General features: G+C 41.7%; 2 protein-coding genes across 2 annotated transcripts; both read left to right on the top strand.

Moving 5' to 3' along the window:
• Positions 1–9,522: 9,522 nt before the first annotated feature.
• Positions 9,523–10,677, top strand: LOC136454446 (uncharacterized). The gene has a single exon (XM_066454868.1). It carries the CDS (start codon positions 9,523–9,525, stop codon positions 10,675–10,677), a length of 1,155 nt encoding a protein of 384 aa, XP_066310965.1.
• A 1,644-nt stretch (positions 10,678–12,321) lies between these two features.
• LOC136454448 (heavy metal-associated isoprenylated plant protein 43-like) lies at positions 12,322–13,068 on the top strand. Its single transcript, XM_066454869.1, has 2 exons — positions 12,322–12,436; positions 12,560–13,068. The coding sequence occupies exons 1-2, from the start codon at positions 12,322–12,324 to the stop codon at positions 13,009–13,011; spliced, it is 567 nt and encodes a 188-aa protein (XP_066310966.1). The 3' UTR covers positions 13,012–13,068.
• The last annotated feature ends 2,366 nt before the right edge of the window (positions 13,069–15,434 follow it).

The following is a 15,434-nucleotide window of genomic DNA, read 5'->3' on the forward strand; positions in this document are numbered from 1 at the left end:
CCTTGATCACTCCTAAAAAATTCCCCACCCTACCACTACCACCAGCCAAAAACGACCAATCCCGATGAGCTAAGCAGTGCAGGTGATACTTGCAACCTCCGGCTGCATATTCTTTCGGACCAACCAATGGGCTAAGCAGTGCAGGTGAGCTAAGGCGCAGTGTAGTCTCGTCGAGTTGACTTCCAGAGCTGCCAGCCACCTTATATATATATATATATATATATATATATATATATATATATATATATATATATATATATATATATATATGAAGTGGGCTGCGTTTAGTTCTCAAAAAGTTTTTTAAAAAGTGCTACAGTAGCTATTACATCAAATCTTACGATACGTGTATGGAGCATTAAATGTAGACGAAAAAAACTAATTACATAGTTTAGTTGAAAATCGCGAGACGAACGTTTTAAACCTAATTAGTCCATAATTGAACACTAATTACCAAATAAAAATAAAAATGCTATGATAGCTAAATTTTCAAATTTCTCGAACTAAACACAGCCCAACTAGGGCAATGACAGTACGACCACGTCCTTTCAGCCATTTCACGTTCTAGAGCCAGAAGTGGCGCCTCAGCCTTCAACAGTCGACTTGACTTCTAAGTTAGCAGCTGTACACGACATTCTTTTCTGGAGCGCTCAACGAGATCGCTTTCTTCTCTCTTTTTTTCTGCCTAGTATCGTTGTATATTACAGTAATATTAATAATAGAAGAAAAAAAATAGAAGAGTCTTCCAACGAGGTCACTTTCTTCTGCTGTCAGCCTGTCACCACCCAGCTGATTTTTCTTCGATCCCAAGGGTGACTCAGCACCCAGTAATAGAAGTTTATATATCTCAGAATAAGGTCAGTCTTATTCTTTGATTGCACCCCTATGGCCCTATATCACTTTTTTTTTCTCTACAGTACTGAAGAAGAAAAGCAATGTCGTCCCTTAAGGGCAGTTCCAATGAAAAAAACTAGTAGTTTCTATAACCGCACAAAAAAAAAGTACTGCTTTTCAACCCATGGTTTCTATGAGTAATAATTATTTTCTCTTTCTCTCTCCCAACTCTATCTTCTTCCTCCAATAGGAGTGCAACACGAGCTCCCTAGAAATTGATGGTTTCTCCCCAATGGCGATTTGATGGTTTCTTGGTGCATTGAGTCAAGAGTAGACCTGATTTCTTCATGAGGAAACCATTTCTATGATTTTTGCTCTCTTTCTTCATTAATTACGTTGCCATGTCAGCGTTTTACCTACGTGGCAAGTCATTTAACGATGATAGAAACCATCATCAATACACCATTGGGACTGTCCCTAATTTACTCCTGTCAATTGTCATGCACCAAAGCGTCGCATCTTCCTTGATTTTCATCAATAATGGCGTTTCGAGTTCCAGCACGGACCGTCGGCGTTCAAAGACAGCCGTGCATTTTGCTCCTTCCGAATGTCCCAAACTACCAATGCAAAAGTATTGAGCTATTGGCGATTTCACCCCTTTGGTTGGTGCTCCTGCAGCTTTTTCCTACAATCCGCTGCCACACCTTTGACCATTTGAAGGCTTTGGCATCGTCTTGTGTTCAGGAGGGCGCCCAAACTTGTTGATTCGGTGATCCCCTCGCGACACACACCGGCAATCCAGAACCGATTCTAGAATGGTAGTTAATTAACCATGCAAAAAAAAAAAACACTTTATATATGTGTGGTGCCCAATTGTGCCACATCAAGGTATGAAGATAAGTGTTTTTTTTTCTGACAATAAAGGTAAGTGTTGACCCAGCCTACAAAATGTACCAACTATACCAATTGAGCCGAAGACTCTCCATCAGCACTGAGTCTCCAAGTGACTTAGTCTTAACTTGTGTTAGTTGGATGGCATGTACTTACTCCCAAGTCCCAAAGCGTCACAAATTCCACGATTTGCTGCATAGAGGTAATTGCTTGGACGTTAACACCTGTTGTTTGGCAATATGGCATATCATATATGTACCGAGCTAGCTAATCTCGTCGGTAGCACAGGCACGACCTCAGCTCTATCTATCCTGTCAACTCAACTGTGGCCAAAGTCCAAGGTACTATGTGGGAGCTCTGAATTGAGAGAGCGATCTTCGACTGATATCACTGCGTACTAAAGAAAGCCTGCCGAAGCCCCGGAGGAGAATGCACCATCCAGTTCAGTATTTTGGCATTCCGTCATTGATCTAATCATCTTTATGATACGATTTCACTTTTTCCCCTGAATAATACGAGCACTCATGTCAAATTGATACGTGCGCATGCATGGGAGGAGGAATTAATCAATCATATCTTCGGCTGCTGTCATCAGTCCTCAAGGCATGGAGTAGTTCCTTTATGAGATCTCTACCCAAACAGTTGATCGAGTGGTTGCTATCAATTTTATCACGTCCCACCACATCAGTAATAAATCTTACTCCCTTTGTTTCAAATTATAATTTACTTAGCTTTATTCTAAGTCATATTTCTCTAACTTTCATCAAGTTTATATAAAAATATATAAACATGTACAAGCTCAAATAAACATACCTTCTAGACATACTACCTCCGTCCAAGAAAGAATACAACTACGGGTTCCGTGCTAACAAAAGTAGTTCATGTTTAACCAAATTTGTAGTGAATACTATTTATATTTATGACTCCAAATTATTTTTTTATGAAAATACATTTCGTAATCAATCTAATGGTATTTATTTGATATCATAAATATTGATATTTTTTATCTATAATTGATCAAACTTAAGATACTAAACCATATCACTGTGCTAGAATTACATTATTTCCTGGATGGAGGGAGTATTTCGTAATTAACTTAATAAAACTAATTTGATGTTGTAGATGTTGGTGTATTTTTCTATAAACTTAAAGTTAAAAAATTTATTTAAGACAAAAGATAAAGTTAGCTATAGTTTGGACAAGAGGGAGTAAGTAACTTAACAACTATTCCGAGGGAAGTAAGTAGAGGCTCCAAGTGCATGCATGGCAGCTTACCCAAACTGAAACAAAATCACATCTTAGGTCCTGTTTGGATATCTGTGATTATAATAATCAAATTATATAATTAAATTTTGATCCAAACATGATTGATTAAATAACATATTATTATAATCAAATTTTGATCTAAATTGGATTGATTATATGACAGATTATTATAATCTAAACTCTTTATTACCATAACCCCATAATCTAGGTGAGACCAGATTTTACGGGATTATAGGTGTTAAAAGTCTAACTTGCCCCTAATCTATTGTCCAACGTGCCAAACTAAAGGATAAGATAGGAATTTTGCACTTTAACTAACCATAGTCGAATCACCATAATCTAGGGATCCAAATATTCTAATTATTATAACCCATAATCCTGATTATAATAATCCTATACATAATCTGGATTATAATAATCCAATGGTTATCCATAGATTTTGTGGCTATTATTATCAATGGTGATTAGACATTAGAGTGAACTGAATTCATAGCCATATGATTTTTTGAGAATTTTTAGGATTCATGTTTCTTTTCTAACTCGTATTGTGATGATTGATTAGAGGCCCCATGGGTAAAATTTTGTTATAATTTTTGGATTTCTCATTTCTGTTTCTAGCGTGATTTCTATTTAGTTGAAATCTAAGCTTAATTATATAAGCTCTTGTTGCATCTATTTCTATGACATCATGAATCTACATTTTAGCTTTGACCCTTTGATCTTATTAGTTGATGTAATTTTTTATCCATGTGTTAAATTAGAAACTCTAGTACTAATTGTATTTTGTCATTTTTTATTTTATTAAGAAAGATTTTTGGTTTAGGCTACACTTTTATTAGTTACTATAATACCATAAATAGTCTTTTCAGCCTATACCTTGGCACTCAAGATGTTGAATTGGCTGCATTGAAGAATTATATGTATAGTAGTATTGATTATTTTCAAAAACATAAACTGCTTAAAATAAATTACAAATATTAAAATGATATATTATTTTAGTCAAAATGTATAAAATTATTTGGAATAGCAACATATAAAATTTATTGCCATGGAGTATTAATACAATTTAAACTTTTAAAGTGGACTATCAGTGTCATTAATACATGGTTTGATAAGAGAACATTTGTCCACACTTGATAAACCATTAAATAAATATTTATCGAATGTTTACTTGATCTACATGGTGTCACGTAGTACTATGTTTATTTTTAAATTAGTACTCGTAGAAGTGGGTAATTAGAAATACATATAGTGCACTTTTATTGAATTATTTCTATACTAATTTATAATGGTATTTATACATAGATTTGAGAAATATTTTAGTTTATTTTTTTATAATGGTACTCTCCATTTCATAACTCGCGAATATACTTTGGTTTTCAAATTTTACATGCATGTGTTTCACTGCCGTTTCAGAAAATTTCAAACTTTCACGTATGTCCTCTTAGGGGGTTTCAGGATTCTATTGAGTAGGGATTTGCATGGAATCTTCTTCCCTTTCAAGAAACAGTATGGATAGACTCCTTAGAAGTTCTTTTAAAAAACATTAAAATGTATGTGTAGTCGCTTTTGTTTTTGTGCAAAACAATTGAACATATAGAACTCTTCGACATTATGTCATTGCTGCAATGCGTTGACATTTCTTATTATCATTTCTACTTGCAGAAGTTACTGGTGCACCAATCAACTACGCCAAAGAAGTACTTAAGACTGCATCCTTGAATATTTTCCATTCCACATTATTATATATTAATATAAACTACCTCCATGTCCCTAAAAGAAGTTGTTTTGGACATCGACACGGTCTCAAAAACAACTTTGACCGTGACTTTTTGCTATAAAATATTTATAAAATATAGCCAATGTATACTTTTATAAAACTACGTTTCGAGATGCATCTACTTACATCACTTTTATATTTTCAAACTCAGCCCAAAAAATTTTATTTGTAGTCAAAGTTTAAAATGTTTGACTTAAGACAGCCTAAAAATAACCTCCTTTACAAACATGGAGGAGTAACTCCTTGCAAAATACTCCCTCCAGTTCTTTTGTATGGCGTTCTGACCAACCAGGTATCCCTAATTCTACATTCAGGCTAGCTGCTGAGAACGCGGTTCATTGAGAAGGGGGGGGGGGGGGGGGGGGGGGGGGGGGGGGGGGGGGGTAGTAGTAAAGAGAGGGGTTAATAATATGACCTATATCTAAATCATCTCGTTACATCGAATACAAGCATTATTGGTCAATCATATGACCAGTTCCTACCCAATGTTACATGGTACTCAAGTTGACATTTGGTTTGGCAGTTATTTCTCAGAGGTTCCAACAAGGTCCTCCTGCATTCTTCCGCTGTTTCAGACTTTCTCAGCACACAATGTCTAAGGCAGTAACATTGTTTATGCCTCTACAAGAGAAACTTAAAGGCATAATTCTTGGTTAAGTAACTGATCAATCATATCCATGACCAATTACTCAGGGGCGGAGACAAGGGGGGGGCGGGCAGGGTCCCCCCCAAATGTTGCATAGTTTTCACTAGTACTTTTTATTAGTTCTCCCTATTCACTAGAGATTATAAAAAAACAAGCTTAAATGGTGCAAAGCTATAGATTTAACTCAATACAGTTCCCCATTTAAGATGTTTCTTCTCAAATTGGTATCCTTTTTAACAATCTTTATCCAATCTAAGCATTGACACCATGTAGAATGCATTATATTTTAGTAGAAATTTTAAAATTTATAATGCACTACATATTCCAGGAGGGGGGGGAATATCATTTTCTAAGATGAAGAGGTTAAACCAACATCAAATTCCGCAATTTTTAATCCGACATCAACATTTAGCGAGGGCACCATATATTTTTTGTCGACACTTAGTGAGTGTCCGGCCCCCCATATCTGAATCCTGGCTCCGCCCCTGCAATTACTGCTAAACTTATTGCCTTCTCTTGGAGCTATGCAGAATACAGTGAGTAGAGCTGATCTCATAGGCAGGAAATGCTGGACTGCTGCTGCTATATTTGAACCGTCACCAAGCTAGAATGAAAGAGCGAGTTTTCAACTACCAGAGCCACTCCAGCGTTCTAATCTCGCGTCATGAGTATTCTTACTTGCATCGTCATGCACGATGACAACAACAATCACCAATGTTGCCGAATGCTGAATCAAGGGTTCATAGTTAGAGAAGAGGTTTCATTATGTAAAAAAGAAGAAGAGAGAAGAAGAGGTCTCATTATCTAAAAAAAAGAGATGAAGAGGTCTCAGGCAAGAACCCAGTTTATGAAGTTCTTCATATGTATGGTTCTACACTTATGCAACAAATCTAGTTTCACAAAGTTTTGGTGTACATTGTATGGGGATTTGAACATTTTGCCACTGTCCCACTTTCAGTGACACAGATGGATTTGAACTTTTTGCGGAGTAGCTTGTCATGCCTCATACATGATTTTATTTGGCTTCGTTTGAACATTGTTTTCAATTTCATATATGCTTCCGTTTCATTCTGTCACTTGATTAATTGTGTGTTCTAGTCATTACTTTGTTTGAATATTGATTTTGTTCAACCGAATTCCCCACATGTTGTCATAAGCATATTGTATGGACCGTGGTCCTTTTACGAAATCTTAACTAGAGTTGAACAACAAGAATGCTACACGTCACTTTTGCCACATATATTCCACAAACCACGAGCAAACTAATGAGTAATGCGTTAGTTTCCATATGAATACTATATTCAAACTAACGCGGTTGCCAGTGAAGTTTGACCACCATCTACCAATCATTGATGCTGTGCAGAGGTGTGCTTAGTTAAGGCTATGTCTGGTACTGCTTTGCTCCATGTTTTTCACGTCCGTTTCACATTTTTCTACCAAACAAATGTAGCTCCACACAATTCTGCTCCAGGAAAAAAATGTGAAGTCATGAGAGCATCTAAACGGTGCTCTAGAAACTTTAGCTTTTTTAATTTGTGGAGCTTCTCCACAATGAAGTTTGTGGAGCAATCTCAAACAAGTCCTAAATCACATAAAAGATCTGCGTATATGATAGGGACAGGGGTGTGCTTTGTTAGATGTTATTTCTTAGGGGAATTTTGTCGTGGGACATCAGACAAACGTGGTATTTGCTGGTAGACACCGTCAACTCAGAAATATGCCCAGTACCATTATAAAATCGCGTTTCTTTGCCACCAGACACCGCATCAATTAAAATATTAATTTTCACAGTTTGGGAGTGAGAAAGGGCAGTGAAAAGACCATATTGCCCTCGTGGTCATCTTCCTCCTCCAGACTCCACCCGATGAGAGGTCCGTCCATGTCCTTCGATCGCCGGCGCTGCATCTGACGGCTGCGCGTGCCTTCGCCGCCCTAGCAGCGTAGTCCGAGGCGGACCTCGCGCAGCTCGATTCGGCACAGCACGGCAGCGTGCCTGCCCATTTGTGTGCGGGGAGGGCGCACGGGCGCTCGCGCTTGGCTCGGCCATGGCCGGGACCTCGCGATCGCCAGAGCTGGCGGCAGTGGCGAGAACGGCGGCGGAGCTGGCTCCTCCCGCGTGGCATCGGCTGGACTCCTGCGCGAGGCCGGGGCCGGAGGACAGGCACGGCGGGCGCGGGCGGCCCTGCTGCCTCGCCGGAGCCGGGCGGGCGCGCCTCTCTGGAGCTGGGGCGGCGAGCTGGCTGGGCACCGGAGCCTGCAGGTGCGCGGCCATGGCGGCCTCTCCCGCGGCACGCGCGGCCGGGGCTAGAGCTGGCTAGGCGCGGCCGCGTGGCCTGCTCGTGGTGGCCAGCTGAAGCGCCGCCGCGGGCAGGTAGCCGTAGAGTCCAAGGCCACGCCCCCGACGGAGGCCAATGGGAGCACGCAGCAGTACTCCATGTTCTTCCTCCTCCCGGACACGCGTGACGGCCTCTCGACCATGGTGGACATGGTCACCTCGTCGTCAGCGTACCTATACGGCATATTGGCCGAGATGAAGGAGAGGCCTGTCAGCATCAAGCTGCCCAAGTTCGCAATCACCTTCAGCTGGGGTGACCTCAAGGGCGACCTCAGTCGGCTGGGCCTCTCGCTGCCGTTCTCGCCGGAGGCTGCCGACCTGAGTGGCATGTGCAAGCAGGCCCGGCCCTGGATGCGGGCAAGCAGGGCAGCCGCCCTGGGCCCCCAACTAGGTAGGGCCCCACCCCAAACATGCAAACACCAGGTATACAGGCCTACAGGTATACGTCGCTGGCATGCAGTCCTGGGCCTCCTGGCGACCGGCGTCCGTGAGAAGGATCAAGAAAGAAAGAGCTAGCTTCTGTTCTGGATCTTTCCCTGGCGACTGGCCTGCAGCACGAGGGAACAGCAAAGGACTGGGTCCTTCCCTTCTGAGGACCACGCCCACACGCAGACTCCAACAGGCCGGGCGGACGCGACACGTGCGGCGGCGGCGGCTGTTGCGCCTGCACGACGGCGCGAGGCGAGACCGCGACTCCGCGAGACGTTGGACTCGACGCCACGCGACGCTGCCGACGCGCTGCGATCTCCGCGACACCGTCCGACCCAGACGAGCGACGACGAATCGCGGTGAGCCACCAGCAACGCGAGTAGATGTCTAGATCAGGCAATAGAACGAACGTGATTACTGAGATAATAGAACGAACATGATTATCATTTTAAAGAAAGTGACCAAGTTGTCAGGTGTGATTAACTGTTAGAAGCCCATACTGTTACATATGCTGATTTAACTCCTTTTTTACTCAATTCTTGTTTTCTTGCGAAACTGTTTTTTAGCTAATTGTTCTCTAAATCTTAACAGCATCATGTCATCAAGAAAGTATGCTTCCGGCAGTGAGAAAAGGAAAAAAAAGCACGAATAGATGAGTTCATACAATCACAGAGGGGTTCTATGCATAAGTTTTTGAAGAATAATCCAAACACTTCAAGAGATCCAAATGAGTTGGCGATAGTTGTCTGGAAGGAACCAACACAGATTATTCCAGAAGATGAAGGTCCTCCTGATGACAATGTTGGCATTAACATGGAAGAAAACAATGTGAGTAATGATGAGCACATATTTAATTCAAATACTATAGAAAATAGTAGTCTTGATGAGGAACAGGTGTCTCACATGGATATTTATGATCCAAAAAATTGGGATAATCTTGATAACAAAGCAAGGGATATATTAGTTGAAAAGGGGCCTATAAGAGAAGAGAATAGTGTATTCCCTTTCGACGATAATTTAAGGCATTTTGCATATTCTCATTATCATAGAAAATTGAGTAATGGAGAGCTACGTGACAGGAAATGGCTAGTTTATTCCAAACACTTGGATAAAGTATTTTGTTTTTGCTGTAAGCTTTTTAATTCTAAAAAGTGCAAGAGTTCATTGGGGAATGATGGGTATAGAGACTGGAAACATATCAATGAGAGGCTGAAGGAACATGAAATTACTGTTGAGCATATTACCAATATGAACTCATGGAATGAATTGAGAACTAGATTAGGCAAACAAGAGACAATTGATAAAGAGTTATAGCAGCAAATCTCCAAGGAGAAAGAGCGCATGAGGCAAGTACTGATGAGAATAGTTGCCATTGTAAAATTCCTTGCTAGACGTAATTTAGCTTTTAGAGGATCTAACGAGCAGCTTTATAATGACCAAAATGGCAATTTCTTAGCTTGTATTGAGATGGTCGCAGAATTTGATTTGGTAATGCAAGACCATCTTAGACGTATTCAAAATAATGATATTCATTATCATTATCTTAGCCACAAAATTCAGAATGAGTTGATTTCTCTTATGGCTTCTGACATTACAAATTCTGTCATCAAGATTGTTAAAGAGACCAAATATTTCTCAGTTATTCTTGATTGCACCCCAGATGTTAGTCATCAAGAACAAATGACTTTGTTGGTTCGATGTGTTAACATGAGTGAAGGTAAAATTAAAATAGAGGAGTACTTTCTTGGTTTTCTGAAGGTAGATGACACATCTGGTTCTGGGCTCTTCAATGTTTTGGTTGATTCCATTAAATCATTTGGTCTTAACATTGATGATATTAGGGGACAAGGTTATGATAATGGTTCTAATATGAAAGGAAAACACAAGGGAGTTCAAAGTCGATTGCGTGATATAAATCCAAGAGCCTTGTATATGCCATGTGCTTGCCACAGTCTTAATCTTACTCTTTGTGATATGGCTAAGTCTTGTAACAAAGCTGACTCCTTTTTTGGAATTGTGCAACGGATATATGTCTTATTTGCTGGTTCTACTAAAAGATGGAAATTTTTGCTTGATCATATTGATGGTTTAACTGTGAAATCTTTGTGCAACACACTAGCAGCAGTTTTCTCTCTAAATGGTTCATCTGACATTGATTTAAATGATCTAATTTCCAAGTTGAGTGTTCTACAATTCACTTTGCCAGATACACCCATGACAGCTATGGAGATTTTTGAGTTTGTTACAAAGGCTGATTGTTATCCTAATGCTTCCATTGCTTATCGGATCTTGTTTACTATGCCTGTGACTGTGGCATCAGCTGAAAGAAGCTTCTCAAAACTAAAACTGTTGAAGAACTATTTGAGATCTACAATGTCTCAAGAGAGGTTAAATGGTTTGGCAACATTATGCATTGAGAAGCGATTGTTGGATAAGATCGATATTGATACCATCATCAATGACTTCGCATCGAGGAATGTTAGAAGGAATTTTTAAGGTAATTTAATATAGGAATTTATAAGGTAATTTAATATTTATGAATTGTTTCATATGAATATTGCTATTGCATCCGCAGTTAAGTGTTATATATATGGATTTACATTTAGTACTATCAATGTCATGTATGTATAAAGGGCCCCGGATTATGGTTTCGCCCTGGGCCTCAAAAAAATCAGGGCCGGCCCTGTGTGCAAGGGGGACGATGGAGACCAAGTAGTCACCGGCGCTGCACGGGGGCCGACGTTCCTGTCCAAGGTTGCGCACACGGCGGTGGTCAAGATGGACGAGGTGGGAACCGAAGCTGCCTGCGTTCGAATAGCCGGTGAAAACTAGAGGTTGAAGACGAGGGCAGTTTAGACATTTCTTCTGCCTTCTCTCTCCTCGAAACTGAAAAATGAATAAAATAATCAACGCGGCGTCTCTCGGCCAAGAATCACAAATTTATAATGTCCACTGGCAAATTTCGACGTTGGCGGTGTTTCCTGGCCAATTTCCTGTTTCTTCAGTGTCCCACAGCAAAATTCCCCTATTTCTTATATGCTCCACTGGATGCAACCATTTTAGAGTTCTTACCAAAAGATCATGTCAACCTCTTTGTCTTTGAGATTTTATTGAGTTATACATATCCTGAAAGAGAAATAATAGAAAATAGCTTAGTTTGGTTGCCTTGATGTTTCCAAAAAAATGAAATATAGTTTTACCTCCTCTAGGGAAGAATTTATTAGTCTTTTTTTATAAAATGAAACAAGTGTGTGACCATGACCAAGCGAACAAGTTTAGAAATTATTCCTAGTCTTTGCAAGTACGCTTCCAGGGAAGGTGCGTGTGATCAGGATCACATATTTTAGTAAACTGGAGGATATGCGTGTCCGATCCCCCAACTTTCTGATAACTAAAAATGTCTGTTGGGGTGTTGTTGGGTGAACTCAAACTAAAACAACCCTTTGCATTGGGCTGACATTTCCACAAACAAGAAACAACGTGTACACGGACCCGGTTTGATGAGGGAACCATATTATTTACTCCCTAAAAATTCCTTATCCTAACTAACATGTGTACCAGCAAAAGCCGACCAATCCTTATGAGCTAAGTCAGTGACATCTCAGTGCAAGGGAATTGACTAACCAGTGCAGCAGACAGTTGCACTAACATGTGTACCAGCAAAAGCCGACCAATCCTTATGAGCTAAGTCAGTGACATCTCAGTGCAAGGGAATTGACTAACCAGTGCAGCAGACAGTTGCAACCTCCTGCATTCAGAAACAGCATTATGATAACTCCTGCACTGCAATTGTGGATCACAAGTGTGCGTATATCATTCCTACAATCCTACGACCAGGTCCCATCCAATGGCGTGTTGACAGTAGCAGCTGTCTCGCCGAGTTGACTTCCAGGATTGCCGCCTATAAACAGCTTAGGATTGGACATAGATTTCGCATAGAACATTCAGTGCTACGCCCTACCAGCAGAGCCGTCTCCTCCCGACACACACGCAGCAGTCTGCTATCCCTTCCAACCCAGGGGTGTGGGTGTCATCATCTCGATCACAATGTCTAAGGTTCCGTTCTTGTGATAGTAATATCTTTATTTTCTGCTGCAGATCAACTCCGAATTTGTGGCCATGGATCATTATTCGTATTGAATGTTTTGCTGTTGCTGGTTGCTAATTATATTGTTGCAGAAGATAGTTCTCAAAGCTGACCTCATTGGCGCAAAATGCAAGAGTGAGATCCTAGCAATTGTTTCCAAGAACCAAGGTACCAATCTATCTTTCTATCTAATGAACAATGTATATATACCGGTCCACGGATTAATGACAGAAGAGCTAGCTGCTAGCTAGGCTTATGCCATGTATGACGATATGACCACCATGCATCCAGGAATCAAGTCCATGGAGATCGACACCGAGAAGTGCACGCTGACGGTGGTCGGGACGGTCGACCCGGTCCGCATCGTGCAGAGGCTCAAGAAGAAGTGCTTCGAGGCGACCATCGTCAGCGTGGAGGACGACAAGCCCAAGGAGAAGAAGGACCCCTGCAAGGAGGCGTGCGAGAAGCTGTGCAAGGAGAAGTGCGACAAGATCGCCTGCTGCAAGGAGTGCAAGGACAAGTGCGAGAAGAAGTGCAAGGACAAGTGCGAGAAGGCCTGCGAGGCGTGGCTCGGCAAGGGCTGCTCCTGCAGCCGCTGCAAGCCCAGCCCCGGCTGCTACTACGACCCCTGCACCGTGCCTAGCAACTACCCCTACGGCTACTACAACGGGTGCCCCAGCAGGTACCCCTACTACGGCTGCTACGAAGAAAGGTCACATGAAGGAGCGTGCACCATCCAGTAGTGTTCTGCTCAGCATGCGACTCCTGCATGCCAAATGTGCGTGGTCTCGGCCACGGGATCGGAGTGGGGAGTTGTCTTCCTATGTCACGTCGTTTATATGGTTATAAGGATCCACCCTGTATCTTTATAGTTTGTGTTCATTGTTTTTTTTTTCATTATACTCCTACTATATATGAAAAGTTGCTTGAGATTTTGGATGGTTTTCTCTCACTAAACGTAAGATTATATTTTAGAAAAAGAAAAATTTATTCCGGCCACTGCAAGACTGTTGTACTCAACCGCTGTTGTGGCTTTGTTATATATATATATTTCATCTCTAAGGGTCTATTTAGATCTCATGAATTGAAACTAATATCTAGAAAGTGCTTTTCATTTTATTATTGGATTGTTTTCTGATTCCTCTCAATTAATTGGAACCAAATAAGGCCTAAAGATAATGGATCGCCATATTTCGCTCCGATCCATAACTGGTGTAGGAAGATGAATCGTCTCGGTCGCGGAGAATGGGCCAAACATGCATGTTAGCCAACGTTTCTTATTTACTACTAGTTAATTTAAAAAATTGCAGATTTTATTATCACGAAAGAAATGTACCAAAGTTGATGATAGCACCACAAATGCATACTGCAAACACATGGTGGATATGTGCCCATGTGTGAGTCATGAGTGGTTGTCAAGAGGGATCGAAGCTTCAGTTCAGTGTGCTTCAGACTAACCATGGCGTGAGTTGTGTGTGCAATATGTCTCTTGGCTTGTGATGTGCAGGTATTGAGAGTTAAGACGGTCGACGGCAATGGAGAAGGTAAACCAGGAGTCCATACGCAATGGACCGGGAGCGGTGAAGGGTGGACGTGAAGTCTTGGACCGAGGAACCGAGGGCCGGAGGATGGACTATGGACAGCTAGCGCTTAGACATGTTGACAAACAAGCTAGTGTACATGCGAGGATGGTGATGAAGATGGTACTGATCGAAGTCAAGACGGTGATTGGACCAAGTCAAGGCAGACGCGCAAGCACTTGGTGTTCGGACGGTCAAGGACGAGCGGGACACGCGTCGACATCATGGAGAGGTGTAGCGCGACTCCAAGTGGGTTTGGCGGTTTAGGCCTCACAACCGCGGGTGGTAGGTTTGCCAGGTTTGTGCCTCAAAACTCCGAGTGAGGATCTCAGGGTGGCACATGGCATCATCGGAGAGCTTGCGTTGAGGCGTAGCAACTTCGTGAAGGGCTCATGGCCGCTGATGCATGGAATCCATTTTTGACCATTTTTCCCTCGTGGCTAAGTGGTTCAAGGCAAATACCTAGACGTAGTCGTCTTAGAATGTGTAATAGCCCTATAAATAAGGATAGTGGCTGCCCAAAACAGCCATCTCTCCCACCTAAATTTATTTCCTTAGGCTAGCCAAGTAGATCTCGCTTAGAGAAAATTAGAAGTAGAGATGTTTTCGTGACAAAGAGAGGAGGTCAAGTTGTCCTCTGAAATTTCGAGTTCATCTTTTCAATCTCCTTTATTTTTCTCCGGTTTCAGTTGATTTTTGTGATCCTTTTGGGAGTTCTTTGATCTGAGGTTTTGGGGACTGTTTTGAGTTGATCTTTTGGTACCTATGATCCCCTAGGAACACATTGTAGGGTCGAGATGGCGGACTAGAGGGGGTGAATAGTCCTTTCTAAAATTAAACGCGCCGGCTAATCGAAACAAATGCGGAATTAAAACTATCGGTCTAGCCAAGACTACACCCCTTTATCTAAGTTCACAAGCACCTTACAAAGATCCTAATTAGGCCAATAAAGGTGCCGTGCTAGCTAGAGCTCACCTAATCAATTTTAGTAGCAAGGTCACACAAACCTATGCAACTAGTACTCAAGCAACCGGGGGAGCTCCTACACAAACTAGTAAGCAAAAGCAAAAAGCTCCTAAGCTCACTAGCAATGCTCAATAGCAAGGCTACACAAGCAAATTAGAGAGCTCAAATTTATTAGCTACACAAACTAAGCAATGTGACTAACAAGGCTACTCAAGCCAATTAGTCATACAAGAGAGCTACTTCTATGCTACACAAGCAAGAAGATAACTAGCAAGCTACACATGCTAACTAATTACAAGAGCAACTACACAAGCACAATATATATGAAAGTAAATACAAGCTTGTGTACGGGAATCACAAACAAACGGGAAGACGATGACACGGTGATTTCTATTCCGAGGTTCACTTGGTTGCCACCAAGCTAGTCCCCGTTGAGACAAGCTCCAAGGTTACCGCAGGTCCTCTTGCTAGTGGTGGCTGCAAATCACACTCTCCCTCATGGAGTGCTTACCACAAGCTCTAGCACTTGACCTAGGCCGGACCACTTGTCTCCCGTCGTGTTTCGCTCTACTAGAGTTGCTCTTATGCGGCTCCCGCGAGGCGAGCACAACACCCCTCAC

The sequence above is a fragment of the Miscanthus floridulus genome, chromosome 5 (genome assembly GCF_019320115.1).
Source record: "Miscanthus floridulus cultivar M001 chromosome 5, ASM1932011v1, whole genome shotgun sequence".
NCBI lineage: Eukaryota > Viridiplantae > Streptophyta > Magnoliopsida > Poales > Poaceae > Miscanthus > Miscanthus floridulus.

Coding starts and splice junctions, on each gene's coding strand:
- LOC136454446 (XM_066454868.1), top strand. CDS start 9,523: ATGAGGCAAGTACTGATGAGAATAGTTGCCATTGTAAAATTCCTTGCT.
- LOC136454448 (XM_066454869.1), top strand. CDS start 12,322: ATGTTTTGCTGTTGCTGGTTGCTAATTATATTGTTGCAGAAGATAGTT. Junction 12,437..12,559: donor AATTGTTTCCAAGAACCAAG/GTACCAATCTAT, acceptor CCATGCATCCAG/GAATCAAGTCCATGGAGATC.